Raw genomic sequence first — 21,592 nt, 5'->3', positions numbered from 1 at the left:
CATTTCAGATTCCAATTTCACTTTCTAGACTTTGGCTCTTTAGATTGTATATTTTTCAGGGCACAGACTGTCTCTCATTTTGTGTTTGTACAGTGTCTGGCACAATGAGGTTGCTAAGTGCTCCTGCAATACTATTGCTAAAAAAACTGATATAATTCTTTGAACCTCAAGAAAGTCTGACAAGCTTTTTAGAAGAAGGTCTAAACTTTTTTATATGTCATACAGATCAACTGGTTATTAATACTATTATGTAACATATTATTAACATGGGTCAAACAGCATTTGTAAAACTGCATACCAGTACTTTTCCTTTTATCTTTCTGAGTCTCTAAAGAGCTTGCAAACCAGATATGAAAAAATTCTGTGCCTATTTATAATGAATATCATCTTACTCTTTTAATAATCTCATTGATATCAATAGCTTAATAAGTTTTTATTTGAAGGAAGCCATTCTGAAAGATTCCAAAGTACTAATTTGTCTAGAACAGGTTTTAGGCAAGTCATAAACAAGAACCATATTCTATTCACCAGATATGCACAAATATTCCTTTCACCTCAGTAGGAGTCCCTTATGGAGAACAAGGATGTCTGCTTTGGATCTTTCTTCTTCTATAGTTTAGGGGTGGAAGCATAACAAGATGTTCTCAACTTTGTCCATCAGTTGTTAATGCTTTTGAACAGAATCAACCTATTTGATATTCTATGCAAGAATATTCAAAGGCCACCATTTGGGCTGAAGTCAAGTGGATTGCCACAGCCTTGGGGTAGTGGGTAGCATAGTCAATGAGGAACAGGATGAACCAGAATCGTCTTGAGCTGGGGCCCAGGGGTCCCATCAACTTCATTCCAGCACATTCAAAGGGTATGCCGACTAGTGGAACGGGTACCAGCAAGACATTATGAGCAACCCAAGGTGCAACCACCTGGCACTTGGGACAAAACACACACTAGTCTTTGATTTCCTGGTATACCCCAGGCCAAAAAAACTTGCCAGTACTCTTTCTTGGATCTTTTCCAACCCCAAATGGTTCTCCCAAGATACATCATGTGCCAGTTTCAAAATCTGGCCCCAGTACCTTTTCAGGACCAACAGCTGAGAGTGCCAGGCCTTGTCTTTGACCTTGTCTTTGGCCACCCTCATCAGGAGGTCCCTCTGAAATCAAGACAGGAGCCCTGGCCTGCTAATCTTGCATTCACTATGACCCCTTCCTTGGCCTGTCCCAACTGGCCATATAGAGGGGCATATACTGGATCCTGCCTTTGTCCTGGTTGAAATCTTGGTCTTCCCCCACCTGATTCAGCCCTCTCTCCCAAAGGGCTCCAAAGATTCCCTGACCCTCTGCTTCCTCTGGAGTGGGGCCCGTACTGTACTGACCCCTGATCCCTTTCCCTAGGCACTCCTGTTGTCTGGAGAGGGCCTTCTGTCCAATGCACCAACATTTTCTGAATGACCTGGGCTGAGGCCCAAAGAGCTCAGTGTTTAAAAACAGAAAGATCTCCCCTATCTCTGATTTGGTGGGGTTGTGGTCTGTCTCACTTGTATCCATTTGTTTCACCACCCAGATCCACTTAGCTATCAAGCCCCAGCCTTGCCCCACCACCACAGGGGAAAGCTATGTGGCTGGCCACTGAATCCCTTACAGGGTCTTCCTGTCCCCTGATAGTCTGGTTTAGGCAGATTATGGTCTAGGGTGAGGTATCCGCATTAATGCATGTGAAATACATACATTCCTCTACCAGGATGTCTGCTGGGTTCACAAATCACTCATGTACAAATGTCTGGCACAAGTTAGAGTCTATGAGCCCAATGACATGGACCTCCCCATTTTTTACCAGGATCACATATCCCCTCAGGTGTGGGTCCTTCTGCTTTGCCTCTGAGACATAGGTTTGAGTGTACACACGGTCCATTTGTGGGTAGTCCCAAAATCAATGTTCCTTCTCCCTGCATTGTAGGCATATTATTTTCATCTCTCTTCCTCCTCCTGGGTTGTGGGGATGCTTTAGGTGGCTTTCTTCTCCAGAAGGATAACTCAAGGGCCCTTGTCCTGGCTGCAGTCTCAGACACAATGGAGGTAATGCCTCTACTGGGGGACTTCCTAGAGACCTGGGCTGCTTTCCCTGTAGTCCCAACTTACTCAGGCCTGGAAGCTACTGGTTCCTCCAGGGCTCTTGACACTCTAACTCTGCTACCAAGAAGTCTTCTACTTTTCACGTAACCTCCTCCAGGCTAACCACCCAATGCTGATACACCCATCTCTGGGCCTTTGCTAGTAGAATGCAGCAGAAGTGTTTGAGGGTCCCTGGTTCCACAATCTCCACAGTCAACCAGAAGTCTGGGTTTAACCAGCTGGTACACAAGTCCCTTAAGTTTGGGGCCAGGGCTTTGGAACTTTGTATCCCAAGACTCTGATCAACACTTGTGCCAATACGCTTCCTTCATGAGACCCAACTAGTTCAGTATGGCTGATTAAAGAATACTGTAGTCCTTGGCCAGCTCTGCTCCTAGAGCCTTGTAAGTCACCTGTGCCTCCCCAATTAACAGAGGGGCCACCCTCACAGCCCATATTTCCTGTGGCCACTGAAAGGTCTCCACCACCCACTCAAAAGTCATGAGGAAAACTTCTGGGTCATCTTCAAGTCCCATCTTGGGGAGGACTCCACCCTCTATCCTTTGGGATCCATGTGACTCACCAACTTGGGTGGGAGTCTGCCTCCACTCCAACTGATATCTCAGGAACTCCTGCTGTTGTAGCTGCTGGTCTCTCTGGAACTGCTAGAGTTGTTGGTTCTGCTTCTTCTAGAATTGCTACTGCTAGAGTTGGAACTGCTCAAACAGCTGTTGTTGTTGCTGCAGCAGGCCCTCCAGCCATTTTATTAGGAGTCCTGTTTCCATTACTGGAGTTGGCTTTAGAATACCCATGATCTCTAACCACATGCAGTGGACTGTCACTGTTTACAACACTATTTTATTTTCCTTGGGTTACACTTGTCCTCACAGGAAACACCATAATTACAAAACAAACACATACATAGATTCATAGATGTTAGGTCCTGGAAGGGACCTCATGAGATCATCAGGTCCAGCCCCCCTGCACTTAGGCAGGAAGACTGCTGGGGTCAGGTGACCCCAGCAAGGTGCACATTCAGTCGTTTTTTTAAGATCTCCAGGGTAGGTGATTTTACTACCTCTGTATGGAGTCTGTTGCAAAATCTGGACACTTGAATCGTAAATATTTTTTTTTCCTTATGTCCAATCTGAAGTGATCTTCTAGCAGTTTTTGTCCATTGTTCTGTGTCTTCCCCTGCGGTGCCTTGGTGAACAGATGTACAGGGTTCCAAGGTCCCAGGCCCTGATGTATGCCCCTTATATATTTATAGGCTGCCACCAAATCTCCTCTAAGTCTCTTATCCAGGCTGAACTGTCCCATGTCTTTCAGCCTCTCTTCATATGGCTTGATCTCCAGAACTCTAATCATATGTGTGGCCTTCCTTTGGATTCTCTCAAGCTTCTCCACAACCTTCTTGAAGCGCAGCACCCATAACTGGGTGCAGTACTCCAGCTATAGTCTCATGAAAGCCAAGTAGAGCAGAAGGATGGCATCCTTAGTTTTACTTGAGATGCATCAGTAAATGCATGCCAGTTTTTTATTCTCTTTGTCAGCTACGGCATTGCGTTGGTGGCTCATGTTCATTTTCTGGTCTATCACAACTCTGAGGTCTCTTTCAGATGTCGTGTTCGAAAGTGTAGCACTGCCAAGCCTGTAAGTATGTTGCAGATTATTCTCCCCAGATGGAGCACTTTACATTTCTCTATGTTAAATGTCATCAGGTTTTGATCCACCCTCCTTGCAAGTTTGTCCAGGTCAGCCTGTATCCCCAGCCTGTCCTCTAGCATGACCACACTCCCCCATAATTTAGTGTCATCCACAAACTTTGCTAATACGCTTTTAACACGAATCCAAATCATTGGTGAATATGTTGAAAAGCGCTGGTCCGAGTAGTGAACCCTGAAGGATGTCACTGGTCACCTTACACAATGTCAACTCAATTCCATCTAATTATATTCTCTGGGTCCTACCTTGGAACCAGTTTCCTAGCCACTGTACTGTAACATTGTCAAGGCTGCAATTTCTCAATCTTACCATGGAGATGTCATGGGAGACTATGTCACAGGCCTTTTTAAAATCCAAGTATATGACATCAACCTCAGCTCCCTTATCCAGGTGGTGAGTAACCTGATTGTAGAAGGAAATGAGGTTGGTCAGGCATGACCTGCCTGCAATGAACCCATGTTGGCTGTCCTTAGAGTACTGCCTTCAATTAGCCTATCACTAATGGATTTTTTGATCATTTTTTCTGGGATTTTTCCAGGGATTGAGGTCAAACTGATTGTCCTATAATTCCCTGAGTTCTCCTTTCTTCTTTTCTTGAAGACAAACACCACCCCCTTCCAGTCTTCTGGGACCTCTCCCAAGTGTCATGAGTTCTCAGGAGCTTTGCTATTGGTTTCACAATGTTGTCAACCAATTGTTTCAGCACCATCAGGTGTAGTTCATCCGGTCCTGCTGACTTGTAGCTATTCAGCTTCTCTAGCTGTTCCCCCACAAGATCTTCACCAACTATGGGTGGGTGATCACCCGCATCTTGATTATCTTGTATCCTGTCAAGCAAGCTAATACCGTTAGACTGGTGAAATACTGATGTGAAGTATTTGTTTAGGAGTTTGGTTTTCTCCTGAGTATTGGTTATCAGCTATCCCATTTTGTTCAGCATGGTTAACAATAAAGGGTTAACTCATACCTACTAGTCCTTTCCTGGAACCTGAGAAAGTAATTTTGAATATGTTCTGTGACTTCAGTTTTTCCTTTTCTCCCTTCCTTGGGAGCTTTTAACTTCATTTGGGCCATCAAATCATTCCAATCCTCCTAGACAGGCAGGAAATCTTTTTTCAACTTCCTGCAGCAGGGCTACAGCCCCTGAGCCCTGCACCCTGTTACAGAGGCAAAGAAAAAAAGAATCCCAGTCAAGCATTCTTCAACAAAACTGAGGAGAATAAAAGCTATAGAAAAACAAGAATCAGTGAAGGCAAAACCAGGACGCAACTGCAGGGTCAAAGGTTAAAATAAAAAAGTTCATAAGCCAGTGAATTCAGGATAACACATGCTGTTCCACAAGGGATTTAGAGAAGTCAGTGATTGAAGGGCTTGGACTATTTGAATCTCAGATGTTGGGACTAGACCCACAACCAAAGAGCTACTCCTGCAACTGAAACTCAGGAAATGATGAATTGTGAGGGACAGCAAACCAAAAAAAAAGCAAACAATAGGAATTGCGGTGAGGGTCTAAGAATGGGGACATAGAGGAAAGAATGACAGACCACAGCCATTGCTCTGTGAAGGAATTTAAAGAGTTATTCAAAATAAAGAGATCAGCCTACTCCCATGTGGAGGCATTGATCCTAAGCCTATCCAAAATTAAAGGATGGGACAGCAGAGTCAGGAAGTCTACAGATTCCATAAGGCAGATAATAAAAATGCAGGGAAGGGAGTGTGGTAAATGCAAGGATACCAGATAGCGACCTTGAGCAGAGGATCCAAGAAAGCACGCACTACTTTGCAAAGCACTTAGGGGAATTAAAGTGGTTAAGTTTGAACCCTCTGGAGAATGGATTCCTAGGTTTATCCACAGAACAAGTTCAGAATGGACACAGGTAGTTAAATCTTCTAATATTATCATGTCCTTCAAAAATTATTACAATCATAGTAGGTCAGCCTTCATGGCCCATATAGTCCTTGATTTTTCTGCTAAGACCATCAATAAATATTACAATTTGGATCACATATTCTTTCCTGGTCATGTGTCACAATTTGATCATGTATAAGTGCCAGAGATGCTCCTTATGCAAAGGTTGACATTTTATTGCTCTACATATAACCCCTGGTAAGAGCACAACTATACATACACCAAAACTGGGCATATGCACTGCTGAAGGGGATCACTACTTCCCATCTTCCCCTAGTGGCTAAGGCACTCACATGGGAAGTTGGAGTTTGTAGGCCCCACTCACCAAGAGGGGATTTAAACTTAGTACTAAGCTAGGAAGTCAAGGACACCCAGATTGAAATGCCCTCAGGGAAAAGGGGGGGCAGCGGCTAGAAATCAGCACCCCTAGCTTCATCCTTCCCCCTCCTCCCCTAATGCCCCACCCACTGAGTTCTGATGAGGAGAGGGGAAAGGTAAGAGAGGGACATACCTCCATCTATTTTCTGCTCCTGAGTCTAAGTCTGGTAGCCATGGGTTTCTCTATTTTAGAACATCAAAGTCTTCTACACATTAACAAGGGGCATATATACAGGCTCTGGTTACTACTGCACATAGTCAATCTGTGTGAATACATGGTCGCTAATAGTCATCCATGTGTGCAGGTCTATGTGCCTAGGAATAGAATTCCAGCCTATGTACAGATGGCATTTTGGGCACTTAGATGAGTGAAAATGCCATGTAGATGACATGCTTAGGAAGGAGGCAGAATGCCACCCTTGGTATCAAGAGGTGGGTTTTGCACTGGAAACTGAAAACCAGTCTCCTTTTTCATGTTAATATTTACTAAAAGAAAATTAACAGAATCAACATTATACAATGCACGTGAAAAATCTTCAGTTCTGTTCATCAGTGGGGAAGCTAATTAGATATCCAGACATATTAATTAGGAAAAAAGTTTGAATGGCTTAGCCATTGCATATATACAATGCAATATAATTAGGCAGAAACATCAGAAATAGATTAGAAATATACTAGGAGGTTGTATGACAGAAAAATAACTACTCACTTCGTTCCAGTTGCAGGCCAACCCGGGAAGGGTACCACTGGGGGCCTATTAAAATCATAAAGAATTACATTTAATTTCATGGTATAGCTTCTAAACCTCATTTCTTACTAGTAGCAAGTGTCCTTTTTTGCTGATAGCTAGAACTGTGAGACCATAAAAATGTCTATGTGCTTTAGCTATAAATGAAAAATACAGTAGTAATATGGGATGAATATACAGTGCAATGTATACAGTTAGAAAAGAAATATCCCATCCCCAAAACACTCTGGCTGGCTCTACTGGAATGCTGAATTTACAGTCAGCAGATGAATAATGCAGATTGCAATGTATCAGAATAATCAAATCTTATGGCATAATGGCACTGGGGACTTTGTACATATAGGTTAGTGATAGAAGAAGTCCATCTTTTTGCTGGAACTTGACAGTTTTACCAAATTTCAAATAAAAAGATATGGGTGGACTGGAGAGGGGAGAAGAGGGGTTATTTTCCTATTAAAGCGGTTAGAAAAATGTGTTCTTTCTTACAATGATAAACTGTTAACGTTTCCTCAGCACCCTCAAAAGGATCAACCACTTTGCTTTCAGCCTAAAGGATAATATTGGCCGTATTTTTCAATATGGGGTTCTTCATCTGATCATTATCTGTTTATCTGTCTGTCTGTCTTTCTATTTCTAAGGAAAGCAAACATATTTGCCAAATTTTTCTTTTGTCAGAAATGTAGGTTTCTTTTGTAGGAAAAAAAAAAACATAGCTATTTTAATGAAAAATGTTCATTTAGCCCTTTTTCTCCTCGCCAAGCCACAAACTCAATGTTGGAGCAAAGCAGGAAGTCAGGGTCTGTTTGTTTTGCCCTCTGGCAGGCACAGGAAAGAATTCATATTTATTTTTACTGTAAATTATTTTAGAAGCAGGAGAGACCCTGAGTCCATTTCTTGATATGCCACAATCATTAAGTGCCTCTAACTGCCTCTGGATTCTGTTCCCACAATAAACTTAATTTGCAAGGGAATCAGCACATACATGGAGACACTATAACAGCCCTAATACAGACTACCTCCATATGGATCAAAGATGCTGGGAATCTGAGAAGGCCAGGAATTCTTCTTTTCATGGGGTGCTCACTGTTCTAATGGCTCTTTACAGTTTTTGTTGCCTGGGATTGCTGAAATAACACGCAAAAGGAGGAATGCACATCACTAAGAACAAAGCTGAAGAAGCTGGATGATTAGTAGAGAACTGCTTATTGGCTATGTGACATGGAAGTAATGAATATAATTGACTTTTAAGGATGTGAAATGCCTGCTGTCTCTAAGACAAACAACCAGTACTGGTTTTCATCCAGGGGCAGCAGCTGATTGTTAAAGCTACTTCATGGGTCAGTTAAAATACTGGTGGAACAAAGCAGGAGGCAACTGTGTAGAAAATAAGGTTTTGGGTGAATTGTATTACAACCCTTCGGAATGGAAAAATTACAGTTATCTTGTACAGACAGAACTTTATATCCTGGATAATTTGCTGAAGACATAGCAGGTACCTATACACGTTCCTGCTGTATTGTGTCAGAGCAGACTCAATTAATCAAGTCTGTTGGAGTGTGGTAATTACCAGAATGGTAATTACCATGTTCCTTAGACTCCAGTGCCATGTGTGTCAGTGTCCCCATGCTGAAAAATGGTGGTAGGGGTGCTTTAACTAAAGCTCATTTAACGAGCTTTAGTTAAAGTGCCCCCGCCATCCCTTTTCGGTGTGGGGACATTGATACATGTGATGCTCTGGAGCCGCTCTAATTAAAGTGCCCCGCCTTCCTCCCCCATGGAGCATGTGTATAAGCACTTAGACTAAGAATATAGGTTACTTTAAAAGCATCCACCTAGGTTTAGCCATGGCCAGCTAATATGTTTTGCAGGCCTTCCACCATGGTTACACTTGTGCTCCTGTGTTTTATATACAAATTAAAGACATAGCCAGATTTTTTAAGTGCAAGTTGTTTTCTTGACAAAGTCTTAAGGAATAGAGATGCTTTTAAAAATGCTTGCTTCACTATCAGTATCACATGGTTCCTGTGAAGGGGTTGATTCCTAGAAGGAATATTGACTTTCAATGTGACAAATATTCAGAAACAGACATTCCCACAGACAGGCCTTTCTATAGGTCTGTTATATCTACTGTACATGAGAGAGGCTCAGGAAAAGTTGATATAGATTAATAGATTGTAGAGTTGGAAGGGACCACAATGGATCATCGTGTCCTACCCCCTGCCCCTGGCAGGAAAGAGGACCGAGGTCAGATGACCCCAGCCAGGTGACTGTCTAGCCTCCTCTTGAAGACCTCCAAGCTATGTGATAGCACCACCTCTCTTGGAAGCCCGTTTCAGATCCTGGCCACCCCGACTGTGAAAAATTTCTTCCTAATATCTAACCTAAATCCACTCTCAACTAGTTTACACACGTTATTCCTAGTCACTCCCTGGGGCGCCTTAGTAAACAGCGTGTCCCCTATTCCCCGTTGACCTCCCCTAATAAATTTCTAGGTGGTCACAAGATCTTCCCTCAGCCGTCTCTTGTGAAGGCTGAAGAGATTCAGCTTTCTCAACCTCCCCCCGTAGGGTCTATCATGAAGGCCACTAATCATGTGAGTGGCCCTCCTCTGGACCCTCTCGAGATTCCCTGTGTCCCTCTTGAAGTGCGGCATCCAAAACTGGACACAGTACTCCAACTGCGGCCTGACCAGTGCCGCATAGAGGGGGAGCATCACCTTCTTTGTTCTATTAGTCATGCACCTGCTAATGCATGACAAGGTGCGATTAGCCTTGTTGATGAGGCCATGTGAGCTAATAGTCTGAGAGGAATAAAGTAAAGGGGGAGAATGCAAGCATTATTGTTTCGTTTTTTAATTCATAGCATTGTGGCTATTCAAATTAAATTTGTGAGTTGCTGAGCACTTTGGAAAACCCATCCAGAGTCATACAATTGGCTTTATGTGTTTAGAATATACATAAAAAAAAATCTTTCAGGAAAGCACTTAGAATCAAGACGTACAAGCAGATAGATTGCAGTGAAACAAGTTGTGGATATCTATACAGACATTAGAAAGGAGTATTTCTTGAAAACACACTTGATGGAGAGGGTTTTTTTTTTTTTTTTTTTTTTTTTTGCTTTGGTTTTGGGTTTTGTTTGTTTTTGTTCACTGTCAGAATTCTGTAGCAGAGTAGAGGCATTAGACAATTGCTACTATGCTGCTGGCCAAGATCAATTTCAGCTCTGATTTCAGCAGGTCAAGAAATACCTACAAACTGATGCTTGAAGCACCAGGGAAGACCTATCTATCAAATAAGCAGGTTTTTTGAGGTACCACAACAGACCATGGCTATTAAAGATAAAAAGAAGATAGAGAAACAGCAGCTGTCAGACTTGTCAAGGAGGATATGATTTGCTCCAGGACAGCAGATATCAATAGTTATTTGGGAGACTAAAATGGGATGTACTTGTGTTAAATTGAATTTTTTTCCTCCTTGTATTACAGTATATTTCAATAAAAACCAATTTACCTGATCCTTCGGCAATGTGCTTTGAAGCATGGCTCATAATCTTCAGTAGGGCAAACAGAGGTTGTGCTTTTTGGCATGTAATCTTATATTTCAGTGCAGTAACCCAAGTACACCAAGGCTCTGAAAACAGATCCAAAGAACTAAACCTAAAAGAAAGGCCAGCATTTGATGGGAAACCAAAGGTACAAAGAGTGGTGACCAAAACCTGTGGTGTGATGTTGGTCAAGTCACTGTCCCTTCTCATTGACTCTGGTTTCCATCTCATCTCTAGAACATGTCTACAGAATAAATTTAACACAATAGAGAGCTGTGTACTTAGGCACAATGTGTGAATCTGGCCAGGCTGCTTCTTAAGTTGGAAGCACTATGTCTTCATACAGCTTATGATAAGCTAAATAGCACTGCTGAGTGAAAGAAGATATGTTTACACAAGATGCTTTACTGCACATTAAATTAGTCAAATGTGCTGTTTGCTAGTACCGACATATATAGGTATTAGATAAATGGCATATTAGGTAAGGTGAAGTAGCACACATTTAGATACTGACTGGGAGCAATTTTGCTCATGCTCAGCCCAGGAAGCAGGGGGTCACTGCTGCCTGGCCAAGCCCCAATACAGGGGGAGCTGTCAGGACAGGTTCCAGTGTACATAGGGCCAGGAGACAGGTGCCCTTGCAGCTGGCACAGTATTCCTGGTCCCATGCACATCAGGAACTACCCCCATGTCCCCCTGCCAGCCCGTGGGCTGGCACCCAGGGGAGCCTGGAACTCCTGGCTGCTGCAGGGAGGCAGAGCAGGGCAGAAGTAGCCCTGGACAGGGCTGCTCCCATTGGGTGCAAATCTGTGCCCAACAGGGCACGTGTGTAGATGTGCTCCTGGCCACGGCCATTTCCTATTGCACCTTATTTTACTGCTCAGTAACCTTACTGCATATTCTTTGCACAAGTAGATGTCCACAGAATCAGTTAGCTCACCCTCATGCTAATTAGCTTTCCTGCAGTGCCGTATGGACATGGCTACACTGATTCTGGGCTTAAGCCATCCACAACATACCTGAGGATGCACAGAGCCTCAAACTTTTTTATCTGCTTAATTCTTTGGGCTGGAGACCCTCTCCCACTATGTGTCTGTGCAGTGTTTAGCCTGCTAGGACCTGAATATTGGTTGAGGCTGAGAGGAGTCATGCAACTTGCTGGCATCAGAATGTCCAGTCTTATGCAATTCAGCTCATCTTGGATTCCAACCTAAAAGTAATGACTTCCAGCTTGCATATAAATTGGAAAAAGGTTGTGGTTCAGCTGGGACCTTCTATACTAGGAGTACCCAGGGATCCTGCAGTAATTGGTACTGCCTTCTAGGAAGAATATTGCTACCTCTTCTTCTCCAGTATATACAGAGAGTGAATGACTACCTTCATTCTCCCAACCTTGATAGAGCCTTGTTTTGAAGGAGAAGGGAACATTAGCACACCTTCAAATGCCTGTTTTTTCTACTAGTAACTTTGAGGGTTGAGTGACTTGGCCATGCATCATATAGGCAATGGGGGCTGGACCCCATTGTGCAGTATGCTTTAGTCATGTTTGCAACACTTCTACACATTAACATAAATACAACATTTCTTGAGCAGAAATATCATAAAAGCAAGGTATATTTTGTATTAAAAAAATTCTAAATCACTTACACTTTTTTCAATAGTTTTCAGGTTTTTATAGAGGGAAAATAATATGTCTCAACAGTTTCCAATGAAAAAAAATAATTTTAGATTAAAAAAAAAGGTTCAGATGAAAAATATCTACTAGGTATAACTGCACAGTAACGAGCGTTACTGTGTAATCACATCCCCACATGGCTTCCTGGTGATACCGACTACATTAGAGTTTGGTGAGACCAGTAATATATTTCCTGAATATTTTGAGTATTGGCTAAAAAATATCTAAACATCATTGAACTAGCAGATATTAGGGAATTCTGATGCTCTCCTGGAGGGAGAGAGATTACAGGAAGGTTTCTAAATCTGTTGCATGAGATGCCTACTGCGCAATAGCTCATTACTTATGTGCAGCAGTGTCATGGGGCATGAACCCTGATGCAACACTACTGCACCATGGTAACAAGCTACTGTGAAGTAGTAATGAGCTACTGTGCAGCCGGTATCACCAGGAAGCCATGCGGGGTTGTGATTACACAGTAACTCTGGTTACTGTGACGTTATTTAGTACTTGGGTATGCAAGTACTAAATGACTGATTAGGAACAAGTACACAGTCAGCATCTTCTGCTCACTCCACAGGATGTCACTGAAGCCAACAATTTAGCAAGATTCAAAAAAGGGACTGAGCAGTTACAGATGGGGAAAATGAGGCACCACAAAGTGAATTGAGTTACCCAAGGTCATTCTGCAGGTCAATAGCTGACCTGGAAGTAGAACACTTTTCTCCTGAATGCCAGTTCCATGCCATAGGATGAAACTTTTCTTTTTAACTCTGCACTTGAAAAGTTCTGTTTTCTTCTCATGTATACCAAGAATAGGCAACTAGTACTGGCAGTGGAGAAGCATGGGGAAAGACAATACATTAGCTTCAGGAGATTCAGGAATATGTGCTGCAGTTCTCTTAGGATAATTTATCTAAAGACTTGAACACCCAGCATTTTGAAAGGATAACCTGATGCACCTTACTCCGCCCATTGCATTCACCTATTGCTCTCTCTTTGGAGAAGAAACCAGCTCTCTTCTCCATGTTTGTACAACAACTAACATAGTAGAATCCTGGTCCGTGACTGTTGCCAGCTCCCTGTCCTATCTAAGCAAAAATAAATAAGTGTCTACATTAGGCAAATATCCAATCCATTTGGCCAAAGTGTGTACATATTCCATTTGAATGCAGGAAGAAAAAACAACAGGACAAAGCCATTGACTTTTCTTTTTCTATGCATTTGGACTAAAAATCCCAAGAAATGAGTCAGCCTAAAACCATAGGAATGCAGGGCCTTTCAAATTTAAAAGTCTGCATACATTTTTAAAGGTTCCAAATGATATTTTATCAGTCTGACTCCACTTGACTGTAACAGGAACTTCATGGTTAAAAAGCCACAGAAAGCTTTGAAAGATCAAAGCTAAGCTACAACTCAAAGCTACAACTTTTCCAGTTACGTGATTGAGGAATTCCTATAATTTGTGTACCATTTCCTAAAGGTAAGAAAACTTTCAGTGCTTTGCCTATCCCACAGTAAATTATGTATTTATTATACACTAAGTAGTTGTATAACATTTAGGCTATACATTTAATGCATATCACAGCAAAGGTAAGACAGAGTCCACATTTCTTCCTCTGTGAAAGTAGATATTTTCTCTACAGTTCAGCCCTGTAAGAAATAGAAAATGGTTTTGACAGACATTGTTTAGAGATAATTAGCACACTGACTTTCCATGAGCAGCTAATTTTATTATCGGTTAAATTGTTTGCTTCTGATTGTATTTTACTACCCATGCATCTCTAATAACAAATAGACTTAATAATTATGAGCAACACCTGCTGTGTTATGCATAGGGCAATATGAACAGCAAAATTACTATAATCAATCAGTGGTATCACATTGTTAAAAAACTGTGAAAATGTGGAATGTTCTGTGGTAAATTGCAATAGGAGTGAAATATAATATCCCTGCTATGATCACCTGACCTTATACCCCTTCTGAGGCATGTAACAGAATTTGCCCATGAAACACCCTTTACTAATACCTGAGAAATGCACCCCATAAATGTAATCAGGTCATAGATCTCATAATTATACAATATTGGCAATAGGTTCATTAGTGCATGTAACTAGCATTCCTCAGTGCATGACTCGCATCTGAAAAGTAAGCTTGCCAAAACATGACAAAGTGAATGCTGGACAGATATAGGTATTCAGAACTGTGACCATTTAACAGTAGAGGTCAGGAATGCAATTATTCTTAGTTGTAGCAGGAGTGTCTGAGAATTCTCAAGAACACTTCTGAGCAGTCAGGAGTTGATAAAGATATCATCATCCTGACATCTCAAATCTGTGCTGAATTGAAGCTTGTGATTCACTGCTGTGCAGAGATGACATTCTCCTAGGCAGCAAGAGAAATTACTTGAGGCTTTTTTTCTCTGCTTTTATTTTCAGAAAAATCTAATTCAGCTTAAATTACAATTCAATGACTTGCCAGGCTCATTGAAAACAACAATAAGCAGACCATGACCATCTATATGGGAAGCCACATTGAAGCACCGTAGTGCCACAACAGCAAAGGGAAACAAGCTTCTTAGATTGACCCTGCATAACAGACTGCAGCTTTCATTTGCAAGAAGTGGTCAGACAGGTGAGCAGTGCTGTTGAAAAGAGACCTTCCATGTACACATTGGGTGTCTACATGAGAGACTACTGTGCGGTTGTTACTGAGCATTTATTTAGTACTAGTATTAACAAGTACTAAATAAATGTGCAGTAACCAGAGTTACTGTGCAGTAGTACTGACAAATGTCGTTTAGGTGACATTATTGCACAGTAGCCTAATAAATACTATGCAGCAGCATATTAGCACTGTCCATGCTGTGATGCTGTACTGCACAGTATTTTTCAGCTACTGTACAGTCAGCATCTCATGTAGACGTGCCCACTGAAAAGGCAGCATACCACATTAAGGCTGTCAAATTTGCCTCTGGATAGCTGCTACCACAGTATGCATTATTGAATCCAGGTGTAACTGCAGACCAGATCCTTTTTTCTTAAACCTAACTCTCTTTCCATCATTAGATCCATCAAACTCTATTCGGACATCTGTGTTAACAAAATGCATTCAGCAACAAATTGGAACTAATCTCTGAGCATTGTCCTCCAAATGTTTGAATCTGGTCTGAAAACAGAGGAAAAGAAAAGAAGTGTGTCTTCCCTCCCTGCCTCTCACTACACCCCAATAACCCTAAGAGCAACTCTGATGTAAGCACTCTGAGCACCCTTAGTCCTTTCCCTGATATTCTATCCTATATAGCTTCTTTGTGCATACTCAGGCTAGGAACAGCGGTTAGACATACACTGGTATAAGTGATCAAAAAGTGGTTCAAATCTGTAACACAACAGAAGTTCAGTGCATATAAACCACTTTCAAAATGGCTGAAACTGGATTAAAATAAACTTGGACGGATGTAGTATCAGACTTAACTGATTTAGGTTAATTTGGTTTATGGAACTTCTGTCCTAGATCTGCTCCAGATGCAAGTATACTCACAGTCCCCCAGCATCCCAGGATGCTTTGCATCTCTCCTGTGGACCCCCCCCCCCCCACCTGGCAGGATGGGTGGTCTAGCCTGGCTCAAGCTATCTGCCCCAGCTGAGCAGGGAGGCATGCTCTAGTACTCCCTAGTTCCGGGCCTAGGCCACTGCAGGCTTGTGGATGCATTTCTGGAATCAAAAATGAATATCTGTTCACTTGCTTATCAGTTCAGTCTATGCAGTTTAGACTAACCTGCAAATATTAAATTGATCCAGCCTCAGGCTGTTTGTCTGTACTTGGCCTCATAGTTTTGAGTGCATGGCAGTCATACATGAAACATTTCAATGTTGTTTATCTTTTGTCTTATCCTCTTCCTGGGGAGAGAGTTGTGTGCAGTGTAATTTGTTGGGGGTTTTTTTGTCTGTTTGTTTTGCTAGGGCTGTTATTCAGCTTGCTTGATTTTAAATTGTACATACTGGGCACATCTATACATGCATTTACTCTGGCCTAGATTTACTCTGGTGTAAAATAAGCCACAGTAAGTGTTTCTGGGCAGGCATCTATGCATGCTGGGATTAGGGAGCAGATTTGTACCCAGGTCCTTGCCACCCTGCAATGAGTACCTGCCACCACTTGGGGGAGCTCTAGGCTCCAGCAGAAGCTCCCAGCACCTGGTAGCCCTCTTTAAAAGCCAGCCCTGATCTCTGGCCAAAAGAAGCATGCCAAGTGCAGAGACAGCATGTGACAGCTTTCTCTTTGGTCACTCTGCTTCCCCTTGGCTGCTCCAGCCCCTGCCCCTTGTAGCAACGGCTAGCATCCCACACTACTACTGGCTGCCATGATTGCCCTGCTAGCTCACTGAACTGACCTCCACCTGGCCTGTCTCACCCTGCTTGACTCCCCCGAGATCTGCGACTGCCTGCCTGGCTGCAGTGTGCATCACGGGGCCGCCACTGCCACACAGCTGCCACCACCAGGTATGCTGATGAGGGGTTCCGTGATGCCACCACCAGGGCCACCATTACCCTCTTGGGCCTCTAGACCCACTGCCTATGGGCCTTCCATGCCAGCCAGGACTGGTGGCAGCACATTGTCCAGCATACCTGGGATGATAAGCTGTGGCTGGATGGCTTCTGCATGACTTAGACCACCTTTCAGGCCCTACACCAGCAGCTATGGCCCCACCTGGAGTATCAGGACACCAGCATGTGCTTGGGCCTCCCTGTGGACACCTGCCTGGTCTCACTGTGCTCAAGCTGGCCACGCCTGCCAGCCTCTGGTACTTTTTGGCATTGGCAAGGCCACCACTGGGGAGACCATCCTGGAGGTACATGGGGCCCTTCAGGACATGCTGGGGCACACTATGCTCCACATCCATGACCCCCAGGTAGTGGTGGTGGGGTTCCATGCCCTGGGATTCCCCCAGTATATCGGGGCCCTGGACAGGACCCATATCCCCATCACCTGCCTGCCCCATGGAGACCACCACTATTACAGTCACAGCAGATTTCACATCATGGTCTTGCAGGTCATTGTGGACCACTGCAACAAATTCATGCATGTGAGCACTGGCTCAGCAGCCAGCACGCACAATGCCCACATGTTTTGCAACTCCAACCTGGCAGGACTCATGGAGAGTGGGCGGTTCATCCTGGAGGTGCTGGACCTGCAGCTGGGCATCATCATGGTCCCAAACCCTGCCTACTTGTTCCTGCCCTGGCTCATACAGCCCTATACTGTCCAACTGGACACTTGGCAGACCCACTTTAACCACTGCCTGGGCCATACTTGCACCCTGGTGGATTGCACCTTTGGCTGCCTCAAGGGCCACTGGTGTGCCCTCACCACCTGCCTCGAGGTCACCACCCTTCCCCCGGATCATTGTCACATCCTGCATTCTGCATAACATGTGTGAGGCCCCGGGGGCAGCTGTTATGTGAGGCCGTAGTGGAGGAGGCATGGCATGTGGAGGATACCAGGTGGCAGGAGCACCACCTGCAATGACACTGACAGTGCCATGCACTGACAGGCCCCCCATACCGAGGACTCAGGAGAGCCATGCACCTGCCAGCTGGGGCCAGGGCACCAGGTTCTGAAGGCTCTAGTTGACCACCTCCTCCTGCACTCCTTGCCACCCACAGAGCCCCCTCCCCCCTGCCCACCCCCAGCACCACACTCTGCATATACATGTCAGAAATACAAGTCTTTCTTTCCCTCGCATCACACAGATACCCTCTCGCCCCTCCACCACCCACCTCACCCACCCACAATAAAAAAACCCTCTGTCCTGTGCAAACTATAAAGTGTTGTTTGTGGTGTCCTGGAGTAGGGGGCCATGGGTTGGGGGCACCTAGGGGGCCTAGACTGGGTACTGGTGGCCAGCATCCCTGCCTCTGGACATTTCCCCATGGGTCCACATGCCATGGTGAGTATAGAAGGTGGGGAGCTCACCCACGGGTGATGGAAGCCAATGCTCCTCTGGCATGGGTGACTCCTGCTCTGGTTGGCAGAGCCAAGGCCCAGCAGGGTTGATGTGTGGTCCTGGTGCTGCTCCAGGAAGCTCCAACTCCGCACGTGTGTGGAGCTAGGGTGAGCAGTGGGGCTGGGCCTTGGCAGTGGGGTTGGGTGGTGGGTCACCCAAGGTGGGGGATGAGCCATGGCAAGTCAGGTAGGTAGGCCTGGGCCCAGGTAGATGCCTGCTGAGCCCGACATCCCCATGCAGACCCCTGGGGCCAGAAGCCTGCTTGGTGCTAGCCACAGGCAACCTGCCTCCCCCACGCCCTTCCCAGGGCAAGACAAGCCATGCTCCTGGCATCACCTGCTGCCCTGGTTCCAGGCCCCACTACCTCCACCCCCTCCTTCTGCAGGCCAGTTGTTCTGCTGCACTGCTGCTCAGCCCAGACTTGGGGAGCTCGGTGCTCCTGGACAACTGGGACAAGGAGCTGCCTGCACTCCCACCCTACCCACAGGGCACCTCCCTGGGGAGGAGCACTGGGGCCAGCCATGCCCCTGCTGCATGTGCCCTGGGCAGCGCACAATGAGGTAGTTGCATGGACTGAGCCCCTCCCCCCCAGCAAGGAACTGGCACTGCTGGTGGCCAGCAGTATCATGACAGGCTACACCTCATGTCTGGCTCTAGGACTGCGCAGCTTGTGAGGCAGGCACTGACCAGGGCTCCTGGAGCTGAGGGTGTAAATAGCAACTGGGGAGTTGGGTGGGATACGGTACTGAACACTGAGAGTCCTTCCACTGGTGATGTGTCACCAGATGTGGCAAGCCAAGGCAGGGGCTCAGGCAGGCTGCTCATGCTGGTGTCACTCTTACAGCTGTGGCCTGGGTCTCATGGCACCAGAATGTTAGTCAGCTGCTGCATAAAGGGCATGGTCTTGAGGTCAAGGCAAAACCAACCATTGTGGTCAGGCATGGTGACCCACTGTGCCTGCAAGGCCTTAAGCTTTATAGGGCACTGATACACAAGCCAGACGTGCCCTCACTCCCTCATTCAGAGCCAGGCAAGGCCTCATAAAAGTGGGTGTTGGAGCACCTGACCCACTCAAATTGGCTCAGCACCTCTGCCTCACCCCAGAGCACCATGAGGTCACCAGTCTCCTCTTGACTCCATTTGGAGTCCCAAGTGAGAGGCACAGGTATGTGGAGATGTGTGGTCCCAGGCCTGGACAGGGAGGATGATGCCATGCTGGGTCCCGTGCCAGCTCTCTGGGTCCCCACATGGCTTTCCCAGTGTTGCCAGCCCTGGGCAGTTGCCAGCGGCATCCAGTGCAGGGTCACAGCATGGGACTGGCAGCCATGTAGCAGAGGCAATGTCCTGCAGCACCTGGGCAGGCTGCTGGGGGCATGTTGTAGGCAGGTGGCACTTGCTCTACTTCCCAGAAGCTGCCTACTGGCAGCCCTATGGGGCTGACAGGGCTGGCCAGGGGCTGAAGCAGCCTGTTGCTTCCTGCTGGCCCTGACAGCAGTGTCCTGGTAGCACAGCAGTGCAGTGCCAGGTGGCAGTGCAGTGTTCCAGGCAGGCAAGCACAGCTAAGCTGTGGCTGGCCCAGGGGGACACACAGGACCTGCAGTGCCCTCAGGCTGCCTCTGGTGTGTGACTCAGGGCACAAAATGTCTGCAGTCTTTTATAGCCTGCAGACAGGGACTGTCATAGAGGCAGCCCAGCCCTGGAGCAGGTGAGGCTACTAGACTGCCACCTAGTGGCTGGGCCAACCCAGAAGCAAACTTGCTCCTGGGTCGGGTCTACAAATGTGTTACTGTGCATTAACTAATCCTGCTTACATTTGCTATTTGCATTTGCAAATAGGAAATTTAAGCAGGTTTAAAGGTTTTTACTGCACAGTAAACATGCACATGAGTAGATGCATGTGCTTACTGTGCAGTGAACTGCTCTAATGCACTGTAACATATCTCATGTAGCTGTACCCACTATGTACTTATTGGAGAAGGCAGGTTGAAGAAGTGCACTGAGTATTTGGAGTGGAAAGTTGAGAGGTTTATGATGGTCCTTAGTTTCCTTGCAGGAGTTCATTCCACAGCCTTTGACAAGCCCCCCCCCCCCAAAAAAAAAATTCTTTGTGGGTTGAGATACATTCTTATGGCACAAAATTCCATTGTGCCAGAGAAGTGGAGTAAGTAATCAACCATTTTTCATCTTTCCTTAGGACACCTTTAAAGGTAGGGACCTAGGCCTTGAGCTTGTGATTTGATAGGGGAAGCCACCTTACAGAGCAAAGACCAGATCCTGTGAGTCACACTGAGGAGATTCACTGCAGATTCATTGCTGTTTCCTGAGGTCCATTTCCTTTTTGCCTAGATTTGTTACTTTGCTGTGTTCTTCAGATCAAATGGCACAAAAGAGGTAGTGATAGAGATTCTGCCCCTGAGTAGTTATCATGTATTCTGTACTTGATGCATGTAGGGAAGGTGGTACAACATTTCCTTTGAGCTACAGTCTAACATTGGAACATTAAAATCAAGTTCTTATATAATGCTTTCTGAGAAAAGCCAAAGAGTTAGCTAACTGCATATGTGAGCACAAATTTTCACAAAAAGAACTAGAGAAATAGCAAGTTGTGACAATATAAACTAGGAGCACCCATCTTTGAAGGAAAAAAATGGACTTTGTAGTCCTCAAGAACAACCACAATACCGTATCTAGCCTCTGGCAGTGGGTGGTTGACAGAAACAATTTAACTTTGTACAATTGCCCTGAAAGTACTTGAAAAATCATCTAATATTTTTTTATTTTCTTGGTTGTTTTAGTTTCACCTCCTCCTCTTTTCCCATTTTACTGTCTTTTTGACTTAAATATCCCTCTAGTGCACTCTAACTGAGTCAGTTGCTATATAGTATGAAATCTCTAATGCATACTAAATTTAAATAATATATGCATTAAAAAGGAGGCATATTGGGATACCACTGTTGTCCAATAGTCAAGTTTGTATTCATAGCCAGCGTTGTTCAGTTGATAAAGCACTAACAGTCAAGTTTCAATCCATGTGACTGTCAGTAAGCCCCTTACCTTTCTGTATTTATATTTCCCTCTCCTACTGACTAGCTGTTTCAACTGTAAGTTCACTAATTGCTACTTGGTGTGTCTACAGAAGACACTTTACTGCATAGTAGTGAGCAGCTCACGGTGCAGTAAATATGTGCATCTACTCATGCGTATGTTAACTGTTCAGTAAACTGCTCTAATCACAAGTAAATTTGCTACCTTCAAATGAAAGTAGAAAGTTTACTTGTAATTAGTTACTGTGTAGTAGCACTCATGTAGACATCTGATGGGAGCAAATGTGCTCCCGGTCAACTGGGCATCAGGGGGTGGGAGATTGCTCCATGCTCCCCCGGGAGCTGTCTACTGCTGGGGTGGGCTCCACCACTGGAGCCCAGGCAGGAAATATATCCTCTTGCCCCAGCATCATGGAGCTCCCAAACCTTCCCCCCTCTCCCCGCCCCCCCCC

General features: G+C 45.0%; 1 protein-coding gene across 1 annotated transcript in view; it reads right to left on the bottom strand.

The window, feature by feature from the left end:
* The window catches only part of TECRL (trans-2,3-enoyl-CoA reductase like), a gene marked incomplete at its 5' end in the record, with an annotated part of 131,974 nt that overhangs the window by 46,973 nt on the left and 63,409 nt on the right, over positions 1–21,592 (bottom strand). The window contains one exon of the mRNA XM_006024070.2: positions 6,833–6,877. Coding sequence (XP_006024132.2) covers positions 6,833–6,877 — 45 coding nt within the window. The remainder of the gene's footprint in view (positions 1–6,832; positions 6,878–21,592) is intronic.

Source organism: Alligator sinensis, unplaced genomic scaffold (genome assembly GCF_000455745.1).
Source record: "Alligator sinensis unplaced genomic scaffold, ASM45574v1 scaffold62_1, whole genome shotgun sequence".
NCBI lineage: Eukaryota > Metazoa > Chordata > Crocodylia > Alligatoridae > Alligator > Alligator sinensis.
The sequence above is the reverse complement of the archived record's forward strand: the minus strand, read 5'-3'. Positions and strand labels throughout refer to the sequence as shown.